Below are 22,157 nucleotides of genomic sequence, written 5' to 3'. Positions count from 1 at the left end.
AGGCATTACAGTTAGTTGGAAATAGACAGAAGGCCAAGAATGCATTCCTTTGCTCTCTCTTGCTCTGTTTCTACTGGACAGTGTTTCTGGCTGAAAGTTGGGGGTCTTTAGTCCAGAGCGTCTTTCCCACACCATTTTTTTTTGCCAGGTTCTTGGTGGGGGTTGTGTTTAGTTCAAATAGCTATGAGAATTTTCAGCAATTTTATTTGTCTTCATCATCACTACCTATGAGATATTTCAAAGATGATGCCCAGGATAGGATGTTAAATATTTTTCAAAGCAGTTAGGTCATCAGTTTCTAAGTCTAACTTTAAGGAGGATCAAGAACTATAGTGGTTTCATGCATCAAATTATAATTCAAAACTAAAAACTTTGTACATGATGAATCTCTATACAAGTAAGAGTTATTGTAATTATTATTATGATACTTGTGGGACAAGAAACTATGATGACTTTGCTTGAGTTTCCACTCCTGCAGCTGGGTGATTCCAGATGCATCAGGAGTTCAGTGAGTGTCTTGAACTATGCTTGAGATGTTTTGGGTTCAACAAAAGAAGCGTTTGCCAAATCCTTCTTCCCTTAATTTTTAAACATGTGTATTTCAAGGGAAATTTGATTCATATGTTTCTGATTCATTTACACTTAAATCATGAAAACGTTATTTTGTAAGAGCGATTTGATGTCCAAGAAGCTTTCTGAACCTGTTTTATAAGCCCTCTTAAGTCCTTTTTCTTAAAACAGGAAGTTGCATTTTGCCAAGTACAAATAAACTCAAACATTAAGAAGGTTCAAGTTCAGTTTCCAACGTTGAACTCCAGGTTTTAAGTGCATTCTCAATTTAGCAAAATATATATTCCCACCCCTACAGAAGTAGGGGCAGGAGGAAAGACCATAGTGATAAAAGTGAGTAAAGGTGTTCGCAAGCATTATTATTCTCAGAGACATTTCTCCAGTTGTGAAAGTTTATAAAACCTGTAGCAGGTGTTCTCAGAGCTAGTAGATATAGGTGAGTGGCAAACAGGAACATCTGTCTGCCTGTTAATTCTCTGTAATGTGTTTATATATGTCTACTTTTTTGTCACTGAAAAGAAAACCAAAAAGTCTTAATAGTTTAGCTTCACTTTTTAGTAATTTTACTTTTGACTGACTTTCAGTCTTATTTATTTTAGTAAAGGTGGGAAGACTCAACACGTTTTGTTGAACAGAAGGGACTCATACGAGATTCTGTGGGAGTTTTATGTCTGTACTAAGATGATGTAACATCAATTTTAAGATGTAATTGACACTCCTTTCTTGCAATTAGATAAATGCAGAAAAGTATCTCAGGTTCATACGCAAAGGTCTCTTAATTAAATATTATCCTTCTTACTTAATGCGGAGGTTGATTCAACCTGACCCTGAAATTCCCTTATAGCTGATTCACTTTTATTTATAGAAAAAGAAGGTAAAAGTAATTATGAGGAAAGTTTGGGACCATTCTAAACAGTTTGCTCAGTATTCTGCTTTATTGAGTTCACTTCAGTATTTCTTCTGTACTACTGAGTAATCAGCTGACTCTTGGAATGACAGGTATCATGAAACTGAAAATACTTTATTTAAAAATTATTAATTAAACTATCAGTTTAACTGTGGAAGCCCCCATGCAGCGGCCACCAGGGAAACGTGTTAATCATATAAAGCTGGTTTCATTAAACTTGCTAAACAAGGGGAAGAAGCACCCTGACAGTCTGTAGTTTCTCAGATGGGGGAATTTAGGGAAGAAGACTTGTAGAGTTTGGGGCTGTAGTTAATTACAGGGTTATTTCAGGACAGAAGCTAGTAAATGAGGTCTAGTTGGAGAATGGTAGGATTTGTAAACTGCGCAAGTTGTGGTCTTGCCTTTGGAACGTAAGTTCTTGAATAATTAATGTTAAATTTGTTTGTGTTCTTATCTTGGAACACATCGTTTAAAAGGAGATGGGGTTAAAATATTTGAGTTCAGATAGTTTGTGTTGCATCGTACAGTTTACCTGTTTTGTGATTTATAGCATAGGTTTGCAGATTGTGAGTTTTGTTTTATTTCTTACAACAAACAACTAACTATCACAACAAAGTGTAACACACACTTATTGACTGGTTTAATGATCTTTAAATTATTTTCAGACAGTATTCAAAATCACTTAAGCCTTGTTGGGTACCCATGTATACTTTATTTATTTAAAGAATAAATAAAATTTATTCTTTTCCTTTAGTACTACATTTTATTCACTCTGAGAACATATATGATACTAACAATAAAATGCCTTTCAGAATTTATATTGTATTTTGAGCTAGTTTAATTTCAACTGAAATAAGTAATTGTTTACATCCATTTTGCCTAGGAAGAATTTATGCTTTCTGAAATATTAAAGCCTTATATGCTGTTTAATAGTAACACTGAAATTTGAGGAAAGAGTCAGGATTTCATTTTATAAAATAGCATAATGTTATTCTCACAATGTTTATTTAAATGTAAACAGATTTTCAGAGGAAGAAACCTTGTAAAAGAGAACTCTTAAAAGTGATAATGTAGTAATCAGGAACTGCTAAAAGGCCACATGAAAATTCATTATTTAAGATAAAAAATTTTAATGAAAGACTTCCCTGTCATTAATATCCATCCTTGTAGATGGATATTCTACAATCTTCCATAATAAATCCTAATCTGAATGCAGGTACAATAAAATAGACCTACTTATCAAAAAGCTTCTCCGAGGGATAGGTGATATTTATCTTTTTTAAATTAAATCATAATTGTTTTCACTAAAGTTTATCATTTATTAGATAATAGCCATGGTTAGTTATGGTTTTACATTTTAAAATTCCATTTATAAAATATACATGTAAAACATTCTTGTTTTCTGCTGGTCTCAGCCAGTGTGATTTCAAATTCAAATTCAGAGGCTTTCCTAATTCTCCAACAACACTTTCTCTTCAGTGGCTTCATTAAATAATCACAGTAATAGCTACTGTGTACTGTCTGTCTTCCTTGTGCCAGTATTTGACCAACAAAAGCTCATAAAATTCTCACTATGACCTTGAGAGCTGAGTATTATCATTGCCTCTGTTCTAAACACAAGGAAACGTAGGCCCATAGAGACCCACCATATTGCATCCAACTCCCATCTGAGGAGGAAGTCCAAAACATTCAGCCATGCTGCCTGAAGCTAAAGAAATTCAGGTGTAAATGCTGTTTTCTCTATTTTGGTCTCCATGTTTAATTCTGGATACTGTGTAGCCTAAGTATACTGTTTTAGAAAAAAACTCACAAACAACCCCACAAAAAAATTTTGAACAAAATCATCAAAACTTTTTGCTCCTAGTTTCTAAAATAACATTTTATCATAGCTTTTGGTATCAGAATGGAAAATGACAGTGATACTTTTAACTAACCCTGTGACTATACTCAGTTCTACTTAAATTACAAGGAAACAAAAATGATGTTGCAATGTGGAGGGAATCCATGGACAAATAAACATCTTTGAAAAAATATATTTCAGGGTGGTTACTTTCCCAACTAGTATCCATCAGATCTATTTCAAGCTGGTTTCTTTCCCATTTCACTTCTATCAGAACATATATTTCAAGGTGATGACTTTTCTCAGATCTCTACCTTCTGAGGGCCAAATAATCATATAACCTTTCAGATGCTATGGGAGTGTCCATCTGTAATGACAGAACATTTGCTTTGTTTCCTAAGACCTGGAGCACATAGCTGCTCTAGTTTTCTGTCTGAGGCTGTTCTCCTAACCTGTGCTTGTCCCTTCCCTCTTTTTCTTCTCCAGGACTGCCCACCAGAAGCAGGTGATTTCCGAGCGCAGCAGTGCTCAGCTCATAATGATGTCAAGCACCATGGCCAGTATTATGAATGGCTTCCTGTGTCTAACGACCCCGACAACCCGTGTTCCCTCAAGTGCCAGGCCAAAGGAACAGCCCTAGTTGTTGAACTTGCACCTAAAGTCTTAGATGGGACTCGCTGCTACACAGAATCTTTGGATATGTGCATCAGTGGTTTGTGCCAAGTAAGTGCTGGCTTCTTCTCATTCTATTTTTCCAGAGGGTTTTGTGTCAGTAGCTTCTATGTAGTCCTGCTATCTGAATCAGTGTTACTTTTTCTAGACTTTACAAATGATGACCCATTTGAAAATTGAGGTTCAGCTTCAGTTAAAACTACAAGAGCTGTATTATGTGTTAAGGAAAAGTGGACTAGAGTTTCTTCTTTCCTTTGAGTCTCACTTCAATATAGAAGAACCAAAATTCTTCAATATTGTGTATCACTTTTGTACTAGACTCTGAAATTACCTCTACCTTGGTTGTCCCTGAAATAATATGGGGGTGTCTGTGTGTGTGTATCTGTATTCAGAGGCATCAACTTTCATTTACTTAGAGCTTCAGAATCGCTCAGGTGAGATTGGCTCTAAAATCTCCACGTACACTGTACAAGAACTTGTTGCTTCTCTATCATGACTACAGTTATGCTGAAAATTTAGACAAATTGTAGGAAAAGGCATGGCAGTGTCAACTAGGTCGAATTCAGCCAGGTAAATCTTTAACAGGGAGAGCAAAGAGATTTGATTTCTGGTATCAGTTTTTCAATGTCTACTTTAGGTAGGGAGTTAGTAAGGTGAGGGAGAGTTAATACGTTTGCCATCTTGATTTCAGTCTATGCTTTGGATTAGGATGACCAGCCTAGTTTTTGGAGCAAGCAGTTGCTACAGTTTCCTGTGTGCTATACTTGACCATTATACTTTTAAATTTCACGTAGTAGACAATTTGAGAATCTTTGCCTCTCCCAAGAAGACATTGGTTGAAATTTTTCTCTCTTCAGAATTTCTGATATCACAACTAGCCATATAAGAATAAACTTAAAATGTGTTTCAGTAATTTGTTGTTTCAAATTCATGTGTTTATTTAAAAGCTAAATCTGTTTTCAGATGTAAAAGGAATAGCTGTAGTGTGAATGACTACAAGAGGTATGAGACGTCCTACAAGGTTCTGTGTAGATGAGAGAGAGACAGACATACTAAACCTTCATGAGGTCTAGAATCATGAGACAAATAAACTGTGACAAGTCCAAGCACTTCTTAGATAGGTGGATGGAGTGATGTTTACATATCTGTAACTATTTTACTATTTTAAAGCTAGGAAAGGCCTAAGAGGTGATCTAATCAACATCCTAAAAAGCAGTATATTTGAATCGTTTGTGATACTTGGTATTTGCTTCCTTCTCTAGAACTCTCAGTGGTGTTGAGATGTAATTATGGAATCTACAAAAGCTTTGGGAATGACAGAGAATTGTAAAGCAAATATATACAGAAAGGGACTATGTTGTAGGGAATGGCAAATAAACATAATAATAATTTCTTATGTATGTGTAGTGTTTGAACAAAGAAAGACAGATTTCCATTTTGTAAATGAGAAAAAACCAGGGACCAGAAAAGTTGTGTGATTTTCTGAAAGTTATATGGTTGGTCATGGAAGAAATGGGATTAAATTTCACGTTCCCTGATATCTAGTCCAAAGTCGTGGGTACTATATTATACTGATGAATGAACCAAAATAAACAAGATTGGCCAGCAAATTAGGTTTCATTTGTTTCTGCTGCATGGGAATTCAATGTGGCCTCTTTTTTTCCTAGACTAACCCTGCCAGCTGGCTTCATGTACCTTGGCAACTGAAGCAAGAATAATCATGCCTCCTCAACTTAGATTCTTATAAGTGTGACCTGTTAGATTTGGGGACAAATGTAAATTAGAGAATATCTGAAAAGAATGGTGACGTACCTAGAAATTGTAATTAGTTGTTATTCTTTTCTTCATTTATTTGTCTTGTTAGAGGCAATAGTAAGGTAAAGGGATGGAAGAGTTCCGATTGCATTTAGATTCTAACAAGTAGTTTGGCCAGAGAGCAGGATACCCCCCAGGTACTCAGTAAGGAGAGAGAGAGGTATTTTGGGAGAAAATCATGGTGTCTTGAAATGGCAGACAAGACCATGATCAGCAGTGGGTGGCCAAGAAAGAGTTTTAGTGGAGAATAGACATAACCCTAGCTCTGCTTTAGAAAGATGAATATAGCTTCAGTTACAGGATGCTTGAAGTGGAGCTTGGACCACTTACAGGACCCTGGAGGCAAAGAGACCAGCTGAAAAGGAGGCTCTAAGAGCGGCCAAGGTGAGGAGAAGCATGAACCTTGGGCCAGGCCAGTGACAGCAGGAACAGAAAGGAAACGATGTCTAAAACCAAGAAGGAGTTTTCATTTTGACTATAATCAGAGCAGGGGAATAGTTGTTTAAAAAAAAAAAATCAAATTAATCATGCTCAGGAATCAAAAACTACCACTTAATATGAATTTAAGTGATATCATTTTTAGATCCTTGCTACCATTACCGTAATGGCCTTTTTTTTTATGATTAAAAACTACTTGACTTTTATAAAAAGGAGGGAAGGAGCAGAAAGACAGCAATGTGAGAGAAAGACAGCAAGGTGAGAGAGGAATATGATAGAAGTTTTCCCAAATGGATAACAATCCTAAAGATTTACTTGGCTTTGCCAATAACAAGTTTGACATTATCAAAACAATTAAAAATTTTTTCTTATCCACAAAAAAATGATAGAGGAATAACGATGGAATACTTAAATGCAGTATATACTTTTTCAGAAGGACAAGAGTGAGGTTAGTCAACAAAAGAAAAGCAGTCACTGCTACCTTGAAAGAGTGGACATACATAAATTCCATCCTACTTAGAAAAAAGTTCCTTTATTTAGGTTGCATCTGTATATCGGTGATTAGCATTTGTGGTCTTTGGTAAGAAACATTAAGAAGTCATATGTTCATAATCTTAAAAACACTGTCAAAAATCTTAACGCTAACTTAAATGTACAGTTTTTATAAAGAGCTTCTCCTGGCTTCCTGAAAAAAGTCATCTCCTCTGCCCCATTTTCTCTTCTCTTCCTTTTCTACCCCATTTTGGGGGAATTCTCAGCTCTTTCACTGGCTTCATTGTTGTCTTATTATCACTTTTTGTTGGTAAGCTGCTTCAAATATTTTTGATGCTAGACAGATATAAATTATAAACTGTAGAGAAGCAAATGTCTAGCTTTGGACATAGTCTTACCTTGATAGAAAATGGCAGCGTAACTAAGAGATTTGTCATTTTTAAGTACCAATTATTTCAGTTATGCCTGTTTAATACTCAACTAAAATCCACTTCCTCAAAACCATCTGAGGCTTTAATTCTCAAATAAAATTATGGAGACTTTGACTTTTAGAGTCAAAAGATACCTTAGCAATTTACAAATATAACTATTTCACAGAGGAGGGAACTGGGACCTGCAGACAGTTCCAAAAGTCGTAAATGAGGGGGTTATCTGTATTTGTAGTGAATTTGCTTCAGGAAAGTTCTAGAATCATTGCTACTTATAAGAGATACCTTATTCAGTAATATTAGGCATCGTATTAGGCAGTATATTCACTGTAATAGTAGTACTAATAATAATAATAAAATATCCTCCATTTTTTAGTAACTACCATATCTAGGCACTTTACGTATATTTTTAAAAATATTTACAACTCTGCATATTAGGTGGCATTATCTTCATTTCACAGATGAAGGACTGAGGCTCAGGTATGTTATAGGACTCGCTCAGAAATACCCAGCTCTGACTCCAAAGCCCCTATTCTTCCTGGTGAGGCTAGCCGGACAGAGGCAGTGTGATGTTGAGTACTGGTCCCCAAACTTGACTGCCCTCCAGAATCCCTTGGAGAGCTCTTAGAAGATACAACTCTTAGACCCATCCTCCAGAAATTCAGGTTTATCCATTTGATGTTTTTAAAACACTCTCCCTATGACCCTAGTGTTTGGCCAGGTTTATGAACCACTTGCTGATTAGAAAGCAGATAGCATTTAAAGTCACAAGATACAGATTACAATCTGGATTTTCTTTACTGATCTGTGTAATCTTGATTAAGTTGCTTACCCTTCCTAAATTCTATTTTTACTCTGCAAAATAAGATTATCTCGCAGACTGCAGAGCACCAAGTGAGATAATTCATGTGTAATGCTTAATAAACTGTCAAGTGCTGTGGAAAAGTAGAGTACCCTGAACATTTTGAATCGCAAAATATATTAATGTAGTGGTTCCCTGTGTGGAACTTCATAACCCTGTAACAATTCAAAAAAGTTTATAGAATGAGATAAAGTAACCTACTTCTTATTCTGCTAAGAACATTCAAAAGGAAAAGGAGACCTTCTCTCATGGACTTTCACCATCATTTCATAAATGAAGTTTTAATAACAAGAAAGCAATAAGAACCTGATTTCAGAATGAAGGAATGTAGGACAAACCTTTAAATTGAATAGCGTTTGCCTTATGAGAAAGTTACGACCCTGTACTTATTTTTCATTCTTTCTCCAGAGCACAGAAATTGTTACTAAGAGTGAAAGCACTACCTTTGCGATCATCTAGTCCAGCCCTCAGAAATATTGCTGTGCTAGGTTATGCGATTTTCCCAGGATCTTCCAGCTAGTTAATGGCAGACTAGAGGTCAGAGAATGTCACTGTTTACCAGCATTTTTTAACTATGCCCCCTGTGTTGTTTCTTCAGCCTCTGCCACAGGCCAAAACCTCGTCCAGCTTGAATTCTGTCATTTACACGTGGAGACAATAGGTTTAGTGAATGTCTTTTCAAACCACATCCTCCCCTTGACATCCCCGCTAGAATCTGAGCGTTGTCCCCGAGGGGTAGCTGTGTTGATGTATCTCCCCACCTTACATCTCAGACTGAGAAACACTGGGCTTTTTATTTGCTCATGATCATTCTAGACTCGATGAAGTTGGGGATAAAGCAGAGCCGGGAAGGCGATTTGTCATCCATGAAGAGTTAAGAGCGAATGCTCTGGAGTCATCATGCCTGGGTTTGAATCTAAGCTCCACCACTCATTAATGTATGACTCTGAGCAAGTTCTTGAGGCTCAGTTTCTTGAGGGTAATATCTGGAACTACCTGATAGGATTGCCGTGAGGGTTAAGTGATCAACTGCATTGAAGTGCTTACTATGAGCTTGATCAGTACTAGCTTGTGGTAGGAGTAGTACTCAGATTATTTCTTTGACTTTTCCCTCTTTATAGCCTTTTTGAGTGCATGGTTTAAAGTGGTTATACGTGCTAAAGGGGATCCTGACTTCCCAGCGAATGAACAGACCTTCTGTTAATTTCCTGTTGCACCGTTCTTTGCTAATAGCTCCATGCTGCACCATTATCAACTCCTGATCCAGGGCAGTGAATTGCATCCTGTACAGAGTTAATGAGCCATTGCAAATAGGATCAGCTCTATTAGTGCCGCTGTTATTCATTTATTTTCATTATCCAAATTACCCCATTTATATTTGTTATAAAGCACAAAGCCTGTTTCTGTTTTAAATATAAAAAAAGAGTAGCATAAATTTACAGATAGAACATGTGCTGCTGTTAAAAATAATTTTGAGGTTATTTTGAAGTCAAATACAGAAAAGTGTATTTTATTTCATAATTAATGAAATTCATCAGTTGTTACCTAATATACATACATCAAAAGACAAAGTGCAATTATAAGCCAGCTCTTTTTTAATGAATCTGCATATTTATAGTACTGCACAGTGCTGTGTCAGAAAACAAGGCGTTTCGTAAAGGAAAAGGTGAATTCCTTTCCAGTAATGCCTTATATAATGTTGCTGTAAAATGAATAATACAATAAAGAAGTAACCAATAAATTGGATCATGGAGTTTTGAGGTTTATACTGTGGTGACACTAAAATGAACCACAGCTCTAACAAAGAAGTTCTTTACGTTTTTAATAATTCCTATGGTGAGTAGTTTGAAACGAATTGAATGGAATGCTTATTTCTCCATCTCTGTCTGTGACCTAAGTCACTACTATCAAATGTCTACCAGGTATTCTAAAGGTAGTGATGTCAGAAACACGGACTTGGCTGTTTTGCCTTCTGTGTTTTGTAATCTAATTCCACATGGAAGCATGGCGTTGCTTCAGAGATTTAATGCATCATCTTTCTTTTTCTCCCCTTTGCGTGACACAGTAAAGATGAAATGAACTGCTTTACTGCCTACTAGTTGAATTTTAACAAATTACTTAGATTGTGAACATTGTTTATCTGTTCTCCCGATAATCTGGTGGGTACTGAGCTTACAGAGTTAAATATCATCCCTCAGGAATGGTACCTTTGTAGTGCTATTGTGAAAAATTCAGTTTGTTTGTTTAATAAATATTTACTTAAGAATTAGCAGTGTGCTAGATCCTGGAAATACATGAATGGACAGGAAAAAAACACAGTCCCTGCCCTCCCTGAACTGACACTCTAAGGGGAGATGAGTCAAGTGTAAAGCAAAGTATACTATTACCCCTATACTGTATTCACCTAACTGTGAACAGGAGTTTACAGTGGAAACAGGAGTTTCCTTTCTAAAATACAGATCTGACTTCATTTCTTATCTGCTTGAATCATTTCAATTGCATTCTATCACCATCAGGATAAAGAAAGCCCAGATTTCTTTACGTGGTAGCTTTCGTTACTGGGTGGCTTGAAACAAGAGAAATTTATTCTCCCACAATTCTAGAGGCTAAAAGTCCAAAATCAGTGTATCATCAGAGTGACGCTTCCTCTGAGGCTCTGAGTATAATCTCTCTTTTGCCTCTTCATAACTTCTAGTGGTGGCTGTCAGCCTAGGCCTACATCTTCGCGTGGCCTCCTCCCCTCTGGGTTTGTGTATGTCTCTGTCTTTACATGGCATTTTTCTCCCAACGTCTCTCTTTTCTCTTCTTATAAGGACACCAGTGATATTGGCTTCTGGCTAGTTCTAATTGAGTACGACCTCATCTTTCTTTTTTTTAATTTATTTATTTTTGGCTGCATTGGGTCTTCATTGCTACACACAGGCTTTCTTTAGTTGCGTCGAGCAGGAGCTACTCTTCGTCGTGGTGTGTGGGCTTCTCATTGCGGTGGCTTCTCTTGTTGCAGAGCGCAGGCTCTGGGAGCACGGGCTTCAGTAGTTGTGGCATGTGGGCTCGGTAGTTGTGGCTTACGGGCTCTAGAGCACAGGCTCAGTAGTTGTGGTGCATGGGCTTAGTTGCTCCGTGGCATGTGGGATCTTCCCGGACCAGGGCTCGAATCTGCCTGCCAATGCTCGTGTCCCCTGCATTGGCAGGCAGATTCTTAACCACTGTGCCACCAGGGAAACCCGAGTATGACCTCATCTTAACTTGATTATATCTGCAAAGATCTATTTCCAAATAAGATCACACTCACAGGCACTGGGGGTTATAACTTCAACATATCTCTTTTGGGGGACACACTGCAACCCACAATAGCACACATCCCAGTTTATTTGTACATAGTACAAACATATTCATATATGCATATACATACATACATACATACATACATGTATATATATACATATAATTTTGAATAGTTTGTAGGAGCCAGAGTGGGAGAAATTTAGACTGTCATAAGTAGAAGGAATATTTGACCAAACATGGAATCAAGAAATGCTCAGAGGAAGAGATAGCTGGAAAGACCTAACTAGCACCTAGAATTGAAGAAGGAGAGTGAAGAAATAAAGGGCTAGAGAGGTTGTCAGGATCTCTGTCATGAGGAGCTAGATAAGCTATATTAAGAAGCTTGGGGTTTGTAATATTGAGAGACAAAGAGTGCCAGTGAAGTAATTCAAACAGATGCAAGATAGAGTGAAACATGTATGTTAGGAAGAGTGCTCTATCTGCATTGAGGGCAATGGATTAGAAGGGACCCAAAATTGGTAGTGGGAATAAAAGGGGGGATTTCAAGGCAAATCAGGAGATAGAGTCCCTGGACTTGGTGACTGGTGAAATAAAATAGGAGAGAAAAATTGAGAGTTGAAGACAATGCTCTGGCTTCTAGTTTGAGCAAAGCATGTTGCTGCTGTTCACTGGGATGTAGAACGTAAGAGAAGGGCCAGGCATTGGTTTGGGGCAGTACGAGGGATGAGGAGATGCTGTATGTATAGCACACTGTCTGCCATGTGATTGTCACTCAGTGAATTCACATCCTTTCTTCCTCCCTCTTACGTCTTCTTAAGTGAGTGGTGTGATTCCATCAAGTTGGTATGGTCACTATCCTGTTTATGTATGATTAAAAATTCATCAGGTTAACCTTTTCTGTGATCACACGCTAGTTAGTTAACAAGTCAACTTAAGCGTTTGTCACTTTTGGGAAAAACTGAAGTCAAATGACTGTAGTTCCTGAAGATATCCTCTCTATTTGAATAGCTAAGAGATAGAGAAAGTGACACTCCGTAGGGATTCATTCATCTCAAACTATCTCCTTCCTGCCACCCCAGTTGGGTCCTTTATTCCTGTATCATCTCTACTCATGGAAAGGATTTCTTTGCCATATGAGAGTTTTTTTTCATCTTGATATTCAATTTGTGGGGCAGAAACCCTTCTTTTTTAAAATTTTATAATAACTATTTTTTGTGCTCTTTGGTTGTTTTTTAAATAAGCACTTTTACAGATTTATTGTTTAACATACATCACACACACAAACACACAGATACATAAACGCTTCTTTCTATAGCTTTCACAGAAAAACTTTTTGAAAGTTATATCTATTTAATTTTTCCTTTGAAATTCAGTGTGCACTGGGAAAGACAAAATCATGGATTTTGTTTTCCCAAAGAGATCAGTGAAGTAGATGAAAGCAGTGTGAATCTAATTTAGAAAAAAACTTTCAAATGTTGTTATTTTTCGTGCTGTTTAGTTTGCAGAGTGCATCACTCATATCACCATGTGCTTCTTGTACCAATTTTGGGGAATATCTTTATTATTTCCATCTTATAAATGAGGAGATTTAGGCTCATAGAAGGTCATACAACTAGAAAAAGGCAAAGCTACAAGTCAAATCCTATTAGTTCTATTATATGTCACCTTTCCTCTGAGAAGATATTTCAATAATGAAGCAGAGTATCAGTAAGCACACATCTTTGTTAATAGGGGTATGAGTATGTGTAGCTGAGTCAGGGAACTCTGGCCTCGGAATTCTGTGTTCTATTAAATGAAATTTCCACCAAGATCTGGCAGCTTTCTTGATTCATCCTATGATGCTTTGTCTCATGAATGAGTCTTTGGGACCCTTGTTTGTAGAAATAATGAATATGCTAAATTTTACCAAATCATCTTTAATATTGTTTCAGCACTGTTAGTAACTACAAAGTTTGGATTTCCCCAAATTACCCTCACTTCTTTTACTAACTTCAAGTTCAGGGCTCCTCAAGACTACTCTCAGGTTTGATAATTCACTAGGGACACACAGAACTCACTGAAAGCTGAGTTGTACTGTTGTACTCAGTTACAGTTTATTACAGCCAAAGGATACTGATTAAAATCAGCCAAGGAAAGAGGTACATACAGCAGGGTCCAGAAGAGTTCAAGTGCAGACCTTCCAATTGTCCTCTCCTGGAAGAGTGGTGTGGACGGCACCTACTTCTCCCAGCAATAGTGTGTGACAATATGTGTGGACTACTGCCAACCAGGAAAACTCAGCCAAGCCTTGGTATCCACAGTTTTTATTGAGGCTCCATCACATAGACTTGGTTGAGCACCCACGTGGCTGACCTTCGTCTCTAGCCCCTCCAGAGGCTGAGCTGATACCATGAGGCCCAAAGCCCTCATCATAAATCACATTGTTAGCCTGGACTCTCGGGCATGGCCCAAGGCCCCAGACAAGCAAAGATACTCTTACTGGTCAGTGACAAGAGTTTAGAAATTGCCTCCCAGGAGCCAAGGGCAAAGGCCAGACCTCTCCTTGAGCAAAGTATATCCCTTACCACACAGTACCTTTTTGAAGCTATTTATTCATTCATTTAATATTTAATGCTTACTATTGGGCATTAGGCTATCCCCTGGGGTATGTAGCAGTGAATAGGACTTAAGCCCTCCCCTCAAGGAGTCCATAGCCTCAGTTTTAGTAGCTAAAGAAAAAATAGCGCCCAATTTTTCCCTCATTTACTGTCTCTAACTTTGGAGAATCACCTTATTACCTATGAGAAGATTCCATGAGAATTACCACAACATTCACACCAACTAGCCGTTCTTTTTGTGTGGGTATGACTCTTGACTCTTGTTGCAGAATGGTGCAGCTGCTTTGGAAGACAGCCTGGCATTCCTCAAAATGTTAAACATAGAGTTACCGTGTGACCCAGCAATTCCACTCCTAGGTATATACCTAAGAGAAATGAAAGCATACGTCCCCCCAAAAAACCATACTCAGATGTTTATAGCAGCAGTATTCGTAATAGCCAAAAAGCAGAAACAACCCAAATGTGGATCAACTAATGAATGGATAAATGAAATGTGGTTTAATCATACTATGGAATATTATTCCACAATAAAAACGAATGAAATACTGATACATGCTGTAACATAAATGAACCTGCAAAACATTATGCTAAGTGAGATAAGCCAGTCATGAAAGGTTACATATTCTATAATTCCGTTTATATGAAATGTCCAGGATAGACAAATCTGTAGAAACAAAAAGTGAATTAGTGGTCGCCTAGAGCTGGGGCTTGGAGTAGAATGGGGTGGGAGGGTGACTGCTGATGGACAAGAGGTTTCTTTTGGGAGTGATAAAAACATGCTAAACAGATTTTGGTGATGTTTTCACAATTCTGTGAACATATTAAAACCATTGAATTCTACACTTTCAACGGGTGAATTTTAGGGTATGTAAATTATATCTCAAAAAAAAAGGTGTTTTTAAAATGTAGTATAAAGATTCAAAAGTCTGTACACTAAATCTAAAGGTTGTGTTACCTGTGAGTGACCTGATCTCACACTTTGACACAGTCAATATGACTAACCCATTAGTCTAAGTGGGTGTCCCCTTCATTTATTATGGTTGCAAGAAGTCATTTAGATCCAGAAGTATTTCTACACATTGAAACTGATTTGGAAACCAACACATCGTTAACATGTTAAAATGAATGGATAGTGATATCAGGCCGGAAGTTGGACATCTTTCAACTTTGGGCGGTGCGCGGAATAAGTTTGGATTTGAGAAGATCTTTAGTAAATTCTCAATAAAGCATTATGCATTTAGCTACACTATAGATTAACTCTGGTACTTCATTCATTGAGTGACTTCAGAGAAGACAGTTTTGAAACTGAAAAGGGAATTTGACATCTTGCAGTTGAATCATTCCATTTCACGTTTGAGATCCAGATAAGTTCAGTTTTTGAAATAGTACCGCCGTGTGGTCTGGAGTTAGGCTCTCTGGGGATATGAAAGTACATGTCATCATCGCTGTCTTCAAGAAGCTCCCAGTCTGTGGGTGACGTGGCTTAAACCCAAATAACGATAATCAGCAGCAGCATGAGATGGGAGGAAGAGCTTCAGTTTGGGACTGGGGCAGATCCAAGTTTGAAGTCTGACTTCCAGATTTCCTTTCTGTGTGATCATGGGCTAATTCAGTAGGTTAATTAAGCCTCATTTCTCATCAAAAATAGAGGTAATGACACCTAATATTAGTAATAATAATGAGCTAATTTTTATTGAGCACTGGCACTCTGTCAGACACCGTGCTGTGTTAACATTTAACACGTTATCCCCTTTAATCCTCACGTGAACCGACACGTGGTTATGTTTTAACCATTTTTATAGTGGAGGGAAATGATGCTTAGAGAGATTAAGTACTGTTAATTCATTCATTCAGTAAATATTTATCCAGCATTTACTAATGCTAGGCATTATGCTAAACACTAGGGATGCAGCTGGACGTCCAGGATGCAATGGGATCAGGTAGGAGGAGCGTTTAGAAGGAGCACGGTAATTCAGTTCTGGGCAGGTAGGAAGGTTTAGTGTCTCAGGTCACCCTCCTCCCTAACATTCACAGTCCTTCAGTGAAACTCCACAGAGGAACTGATATTCCTTCCTATCTCTTGCACCCGTTTTTCATCTTGTTTCCTTTGTCTTATATTTATTTTCCTAATCAACTAGCCCATTAGATTGAGACCTCCTTACTGGCAGAGACTGTATTCTACTTACTCATCTTTAGTTTCTTTATATTGAGTTACTCAACTTAAGACTCTTGCATGGAATGATCAACGAATCAATAAATCTCTCTGTTGACCATTTTTGTCTTTTGATAACCACGTCATCTCTAAATAATGTAAATTATTCATCCAAAATACCTTTTTTATCTTTTAATTTATTCGGGCCTTGTTCTCATTTCCTTCAGGCTGTGAAACAAAGTCCATTTATGTGTTGCACCTTTTTTTGTTTTATGATACTAGGCTAGAAGTAATTTAGAATCTGAGGCCTCCTGCAATCTCCTCTTTATTTACCATGGCTTAGGAGATGGCTCAGATCTACCCAGAACTTTCTCCATCAAGATAACTGTTGGTTTGCTTAGTATATCAACCAGATTCTCTGGATGAACTCTCACTGCTGAAGCCATTAGATCCTTCCTGGGATTAAACTCACAAAATGCTAAGTTTCCAAAGACCGTAAATATCAATCAGGATTCCAGTGTGTTGTAGTTTCTTTCCCAACTGTATATTAGAAAATGGCTCTGGAGATTGTTTGCTTCTGCAGGATATTCCATGGGTACATTAGATGATCTTTAGACATAATTTTAATTACTCCAGCTCTCTCCGTAATTAATATGGTTATCAATTTTGGGGCCATAAAATGCTGATCTTCCCAAAAACTTGAAATGCAAGGTTTAAGTATATCAGAAATTGGAAAGATTTGAAACTTTGCCTTAAGTTTAAAAGAAATGTTTTAAATTTCTTTAAAAGTAGAATTGAGGAAGCCTTTTTGAAATTGGGTATCTTAAGACACTTCATATAATTATTTTTAATGTTAAAAATTAAATCCAAATATGAAAGGCAATTAGTAATTATCCTTTGGCTGATTGGCATATCTGAAGCCAGTATCAAGTTAGGTAAAGGGGTAACTTTTTTTTTATGTTGTAGCTACTTTAATTGTCAAAAGCCTTAATAAAAACAATTTAAAGCATCAGGTACCTTCCAGATTTTGAGTCATGAACATAGCTTTACCCAAATTTTATCACACTCATGGTTGCCAGAGACTCTCTTGGAACATTCCTAGGAAGGGCCACTTGCCAGCGTCAGGAAAATCCACCCAAGCACCTAAAGTTAGTGTAATAAACCCCACCTGTCCTTTCTATTGCCTCTTCGGTTGGACTGCCCCTGAGGAATTCAAAGCCAGAAGGAACATAGTGTTATTGCTGTGGGCTAACTACCTGTGATCCAAGAGAACACTTAAGAATCTGTGAAATCTAGAGAGAAAGGCAAGAAATTATCTGTGTGGTTAATAGCACACAGAGGCCAATACAAATTCAGAGGCCTCAGGAGATATGTTGAATCTCTTTGCAAAGCTAATCATGAAACAATGGCTTTGAAAAGGACCTTGGAGATCACCAACTGAGTCTCCTCATTGTAATTCTGAAGACACAGAACATCGGAGCACGGTAGCATGTGACTTACCCAAGGTCTCCCAACTAGCAAGTAACACAGCCAAGAAGACTCAAACCTATTCCGGCTCCAAATCCAGTGCTCTTTAATTTGTATTACGTGAAAATGCTTTTCATATGTGTTTTTCAAGAACCTTTAGAGTTTAAAGTATTTTCTTTTGATTTGGATTATTTATTCATTTTGTTAGTCTTTTTCACCATTACTAAGTGCATTTCACTCCCTCGGCTAAATTTCCCTCCTGTATGGCCAAATTGTCACAGGACATTCCATTCACTTAAAAATAGTTGTGCTATAAAAGAAAATACAAGTGGAAAACTTTGCCAACAATGAACATTCTAAAAAACTTAATGCACACCGCGTTCATTCCTGCGGAAATGCCAGCTGCAACCCCACGGCACCTGCAAGCTGTAGCAACCACTCAATGGCCAGGAGCTAGTGGCTGTCTAGTTCCATGAGCACTTCAGTTTACAGCTGCACTTGCGTACCAGTTTAGATTCTTTGCCAGCCGAATTATGGGTGATTTTAAAAAAAACAAACAGATATTTCAGAGGAAGGGGAGTGGGGTAGGGAAGCTTGGGAAAAAGTGGCCAGAGTCACATTAAAATGAAAGAACGTAGCCAGTGTTTTGTTTCCCCAAGTTCTCAACTCTTCTTGACCACTGTCCTCCCTCTGTCCTCTGGGATTCTCCTGGTGGGGGAAGAATTCCTCCCATTGGATGACTCTCAGCTTCTACGGCAGAAACCTCAGTATCACTGTTGATCGGCAGGAAGATGGTTAATTTCTTGATTCATCCATCCAGGCAACAGTCTTTTATTGAGCAACACAGTATAATGTCTGTGCAGCCATTTCCACTCTTGATTTTACGTGACCTGAGCTAGAGATAAAAGGTTTTTTTCTTTTTCTTTTTCTTCTTTTGAATAGGAATAGCAAGGATACCCTTTGCTTGGGTAAAGGATATCATTTGGTTAGTTAGGGCAAAGACACACTCAGTGGTGAAGCAGGTGCAGCTCTCCTGGCACCTGACTTTCCCATCCCCAAGGTGGGCCCTGGGACAGGCATACATGGCAAGTGCTGAGGGGATGAAGGCTTAGAAGGGGCAAGGTCCCACCAGGCCAGCGGAGCTGAGTCTCTTCATCCACGTGGTTTTTTTTTCAGTCCAGAGAAATATTTTTACGCTTGTTTGAAACGCGCTGTCTTAGGCAGTGTATATGTAGAATGGTTTCATCAAGGCTATGTCGGTCCAGCCTATTTCCAAGTATTCTCCAAGTTTCTCCTTATAATTTGGCGTATAGTTTTTTTCATTTTCTCCCCAGATGGTTTTCATGGCTCTAAAGCAGATGTTGGAAACGAGTAACCAAATATATCCTACTGACAACTTTTGTTTGGTACACATAGTGTGGTTTTGTGGAAATTGGAATTGGTTGCCAGGATTTAAATACACTACTTCCAATAAAAATCCCAATTCACAACATAGCCTTTAAAAAAATCGCATGTGCTACATTTGGTCTGCGCTCCAGCATGGCAACTGTTTGACAGAGCTGAATAGTTGCTGAGACCTCCAGCAACTGAGGTTGTAGTGAGGGTACCCACCTAGCCTGGACTCTGTAGCTGTTTGCATTCCTGACCCTTCCCCAAAGTATACGTAGGCTAGATATTTCTCAAAGGAAGGAGAAAGAGTCAAAATCATCATCACAATTATGATAAGAATAATAAAATAATCCACCTCATATATTGAGCACTAATCATGCCAGACGCTATGCCAAGCACTTGGCATACCATTTAAACTTCACAGGAATACTTTCTATAGCCCAAAAGTTTAATTTGCTGGTCCAAGGTCATACAGCTTGTGAGTTGCTTAGCTGGGATTTGAACTTAGTCTGTTGGACTCTAAAGCCTGTGCTTTTCATTTTATCATACTCCCTCTCAGAATCACTCCTCCCTCCCACATAACCCTTGCTGAATCTCAGGCTTATAAGAATCTACAACTGGATTCCAAGAATTGGGTATTCTATCGGCCACTGGTTTTCTAGTTTCTTTCAGGAAGAAGAAAAAGGAAAACTTGGTGAGGTTTCTTCTGCTCACATCTTCTCCTGCAGCTAAGGGGCAGCTCTAGGTGTTAATGCACCCAACCATTCTCCTGGGTAAAAGGAACTCTTGTGATAATGTGTTCTAAGTCAATCTGAAGCCACGTGAAAGGCTTTTTAAAAAACATTTGAATATCAGGTAAGGAGCAACTACTCAAATTTTTAAAAATCTTAAGATGTGTAAATACAAAATCGTAACCTGTGCAGGTAGTTCTTTTTACAGGAAAAAAAATTAAACGTCTTGGAATGAAATAGCTTACTTATGTTACTTTCCTTTCCCTTCATTCCAGGCTTGTACTATCTTTAAAGCCTACTGTTCTTCAAATCCAGAATATTAGAGATTTTCTATTGCTTTCCTTTGTCATTATTCTCCTTCACTTTGGTTTTTTTCCTCTAGATTTCTCAAAACCTTAAAATAATTCTTCTGGTTTCACCTTCTCCCTTTAAAAACACTGAAAATATATACATCTTAACAATTAGCCCCAGGGTGGGAAAAGAAATGCCCCTCCTGGCAAAATACATATGCTCGATGTTAAGATTCTTTTGGTTACCAAGCAATAGAAATGTTCTGTGTTCAACCTACGTTCAAAAAGGAGGATTATTGAAAGGGTAGGAATCAGTGACAGGAACATCGACTGTTTGTTAGGAAAAACACTTATTGGTGACTAGAAGCGTAGAGCAAGCTGGAGGGCCAGGCTTTGGGAAGCACAGGAGCCCTGGCAGGTTTGAGTCCTCAGCCACACATGTGTGTATATCTGGCAAAAGATAACTTAGCTCCATCCATATCCTGTCTCTCTCTGTCTCCAGTGAGTTTTCAAATTCCCAGGGAGGACCATCTGGCCTAGTCTAGGTGTCTCTACTATGGCACTGATTAGCCATGACCAGGGGATGGAGCAACTAACACAGCCATGGCCACTGGGAACGTCTTAGGGATGCTCTACATGACTGTGATTATTGTCATTTTTAATTTTCTTATATGTTTATATCTAAATCAGGGCTTCCATCTACAAGAAAAGAAGATTTGAGTGTGCGTAGCTTTTGTGAAATATGGTAAAAGACAGAAGGCTCTTAGAATTTTTAACAGTCCAGCATTTTAGTTGTTTAGAGATTCAGTTTGAGAAGTAGCCCAGATCTTTTTCTGTAATGGGAAATAACTTTTTAATAAGGCAATGGTTTTGCAAGTCGCGTTAACATTCTATCGCCTTTAGGATTATTAGTCATTGTAACAGGGCACTGCAGTGTGGCCTCATGCATAAGGAATGTCTTCCTGCTTAAGAAATGGATATGATTTTGCTACTGCCTGTGGGAGAATAGTTACACCTTGAATCATCCTTCTCTTCCCTGGACGGTGAGGTGCATCTTCCATCCATTGGTGGTTGAGTCTAATGGGCTGGAAATGCTCACAAGTTAACACTGATAGACCAGCTGTGGAGACCCCTGTCTTGGTTCACACTAAACTCTTTTTCTGCTAGGACAAGATGAACTTTCTGCTGCAAACATGAGCCTTCTCTCTTCTTCAGCCAAAAGTTCACCAGGGTTCAAACAGTGTCTTAATGGATTCCAGCAAGATTTTCATGGGGCTGTAAGAAAGAAGTTTCTGGTTTGCAGCCAAAAGGAATGTGTCTAGCACAGTACCAGCCCTGGAATCAGGACCCACCTAGATTCAAACCCCAGACCAGCCTTCGAAGTCTGCTTCCGATTTGGAAAGGGGGGTGGGGGACTTGGCAGCCTGCCTTTATTGTTCCAAAGTATGGCTGCCATTCTTTAATTCACAGCTCACATCTCACCTCTTCCATCAGCCCTTCCTGGACTAATGAGAAATCAGCCCCATCTGTACCCCAAATCTAGTACAGAAGACCCTTTTATTTCTCCCATTCAAACACATAGAGACAGACAATTCTCAGTTGTCCATACTGATAAAGGAGTATGCTCCCGTAGATGATCTGTTACTAGATGTGGTCTGTCAAGACTTTTCTTCCTCATGGAGAGGTGTGTGGCACATGGAGATAAGTAGGTTAGACGCTGAGAAGCAGCAGAACTAGAAAGCTGACTAAGGGCACAACCAACGTGTTTGTGATGGTGGATTCTCTCTGAAGTTTTGATACTTATTCTGAATAATCCTATTTCTCTTCCTTAGATCAGCAGGCAACTTTTGAGAGGGCAAATTACATCATTTGAATAATGAATAATCATTTTTAATGTAAAACGAGAGTTCCACATTTGAGTTTTAAAGAACAGTAGAGAATAATTTTAAAAACACATATTAGCATCCACTTCCTTCTTCATTTCTTCAACTTCCATAGTTGTATTTGCTGTTGTAATTAATAGGAATAAGAACTGCTCCTATTAGTGAACTCTGAGAGCTATACCTTCTTACAGTGAATCTTCACAACAGCTTTCGGAGGTGTGATTTGATTGGTACCATTTTACAGAAGAAGAAACCAAGGCATTAGAGATGGCAGTAACATGGACAAGGTCAATAAGTAACAGAGCTTGTGTTCAAATTCAGATCCATTGGGCTCCAAAG

At 38.2% G+C, this 22,157-nt stretch overlaps 1 protein-coding gene across 2 annotated transcripts in view; it reads left to right on the top strand.

Moving 5' to 3' along the window:
• The window catches only part of ADAMTSL1 (ADAMTS like 1), a 467,116-nt gene that overhangs the window by 99,656 nt on the left and 345,303 nt on the right, over positions 1–22,157 (top strand). For both annotated transcript variants that reach the window (XM_057549050.1, XM_007176787.3), the window contains exon 4: positions 3,804–4,040. In XM_057549050.1, coding sequence (XP_057405033.1) covers positions 3,804–4,040 — 237 coding nt within the window. The remainder of the gene's footprint in view (positions 1–3,803; positions 4,041–22,157) is intronic.

This window comes from Balaenoptera acutorostrata, chromosome 6 (assembly GCF_949987535.1).
Source record: "Balaenoptera acutorostrata chromosome 6, mBalAcu1.1, whole genome shotgun sequence".
Lineage (NCBI taxonomy): Eukaryota > Metazoa > Chordata > Mammalia > Artiodactyla > Balaenopteridae > Balaenoptera > Balaenoptera acutorostrata.
This window is presented reverse-complemented; position numbering and strand designations above follow the sequence as displayed.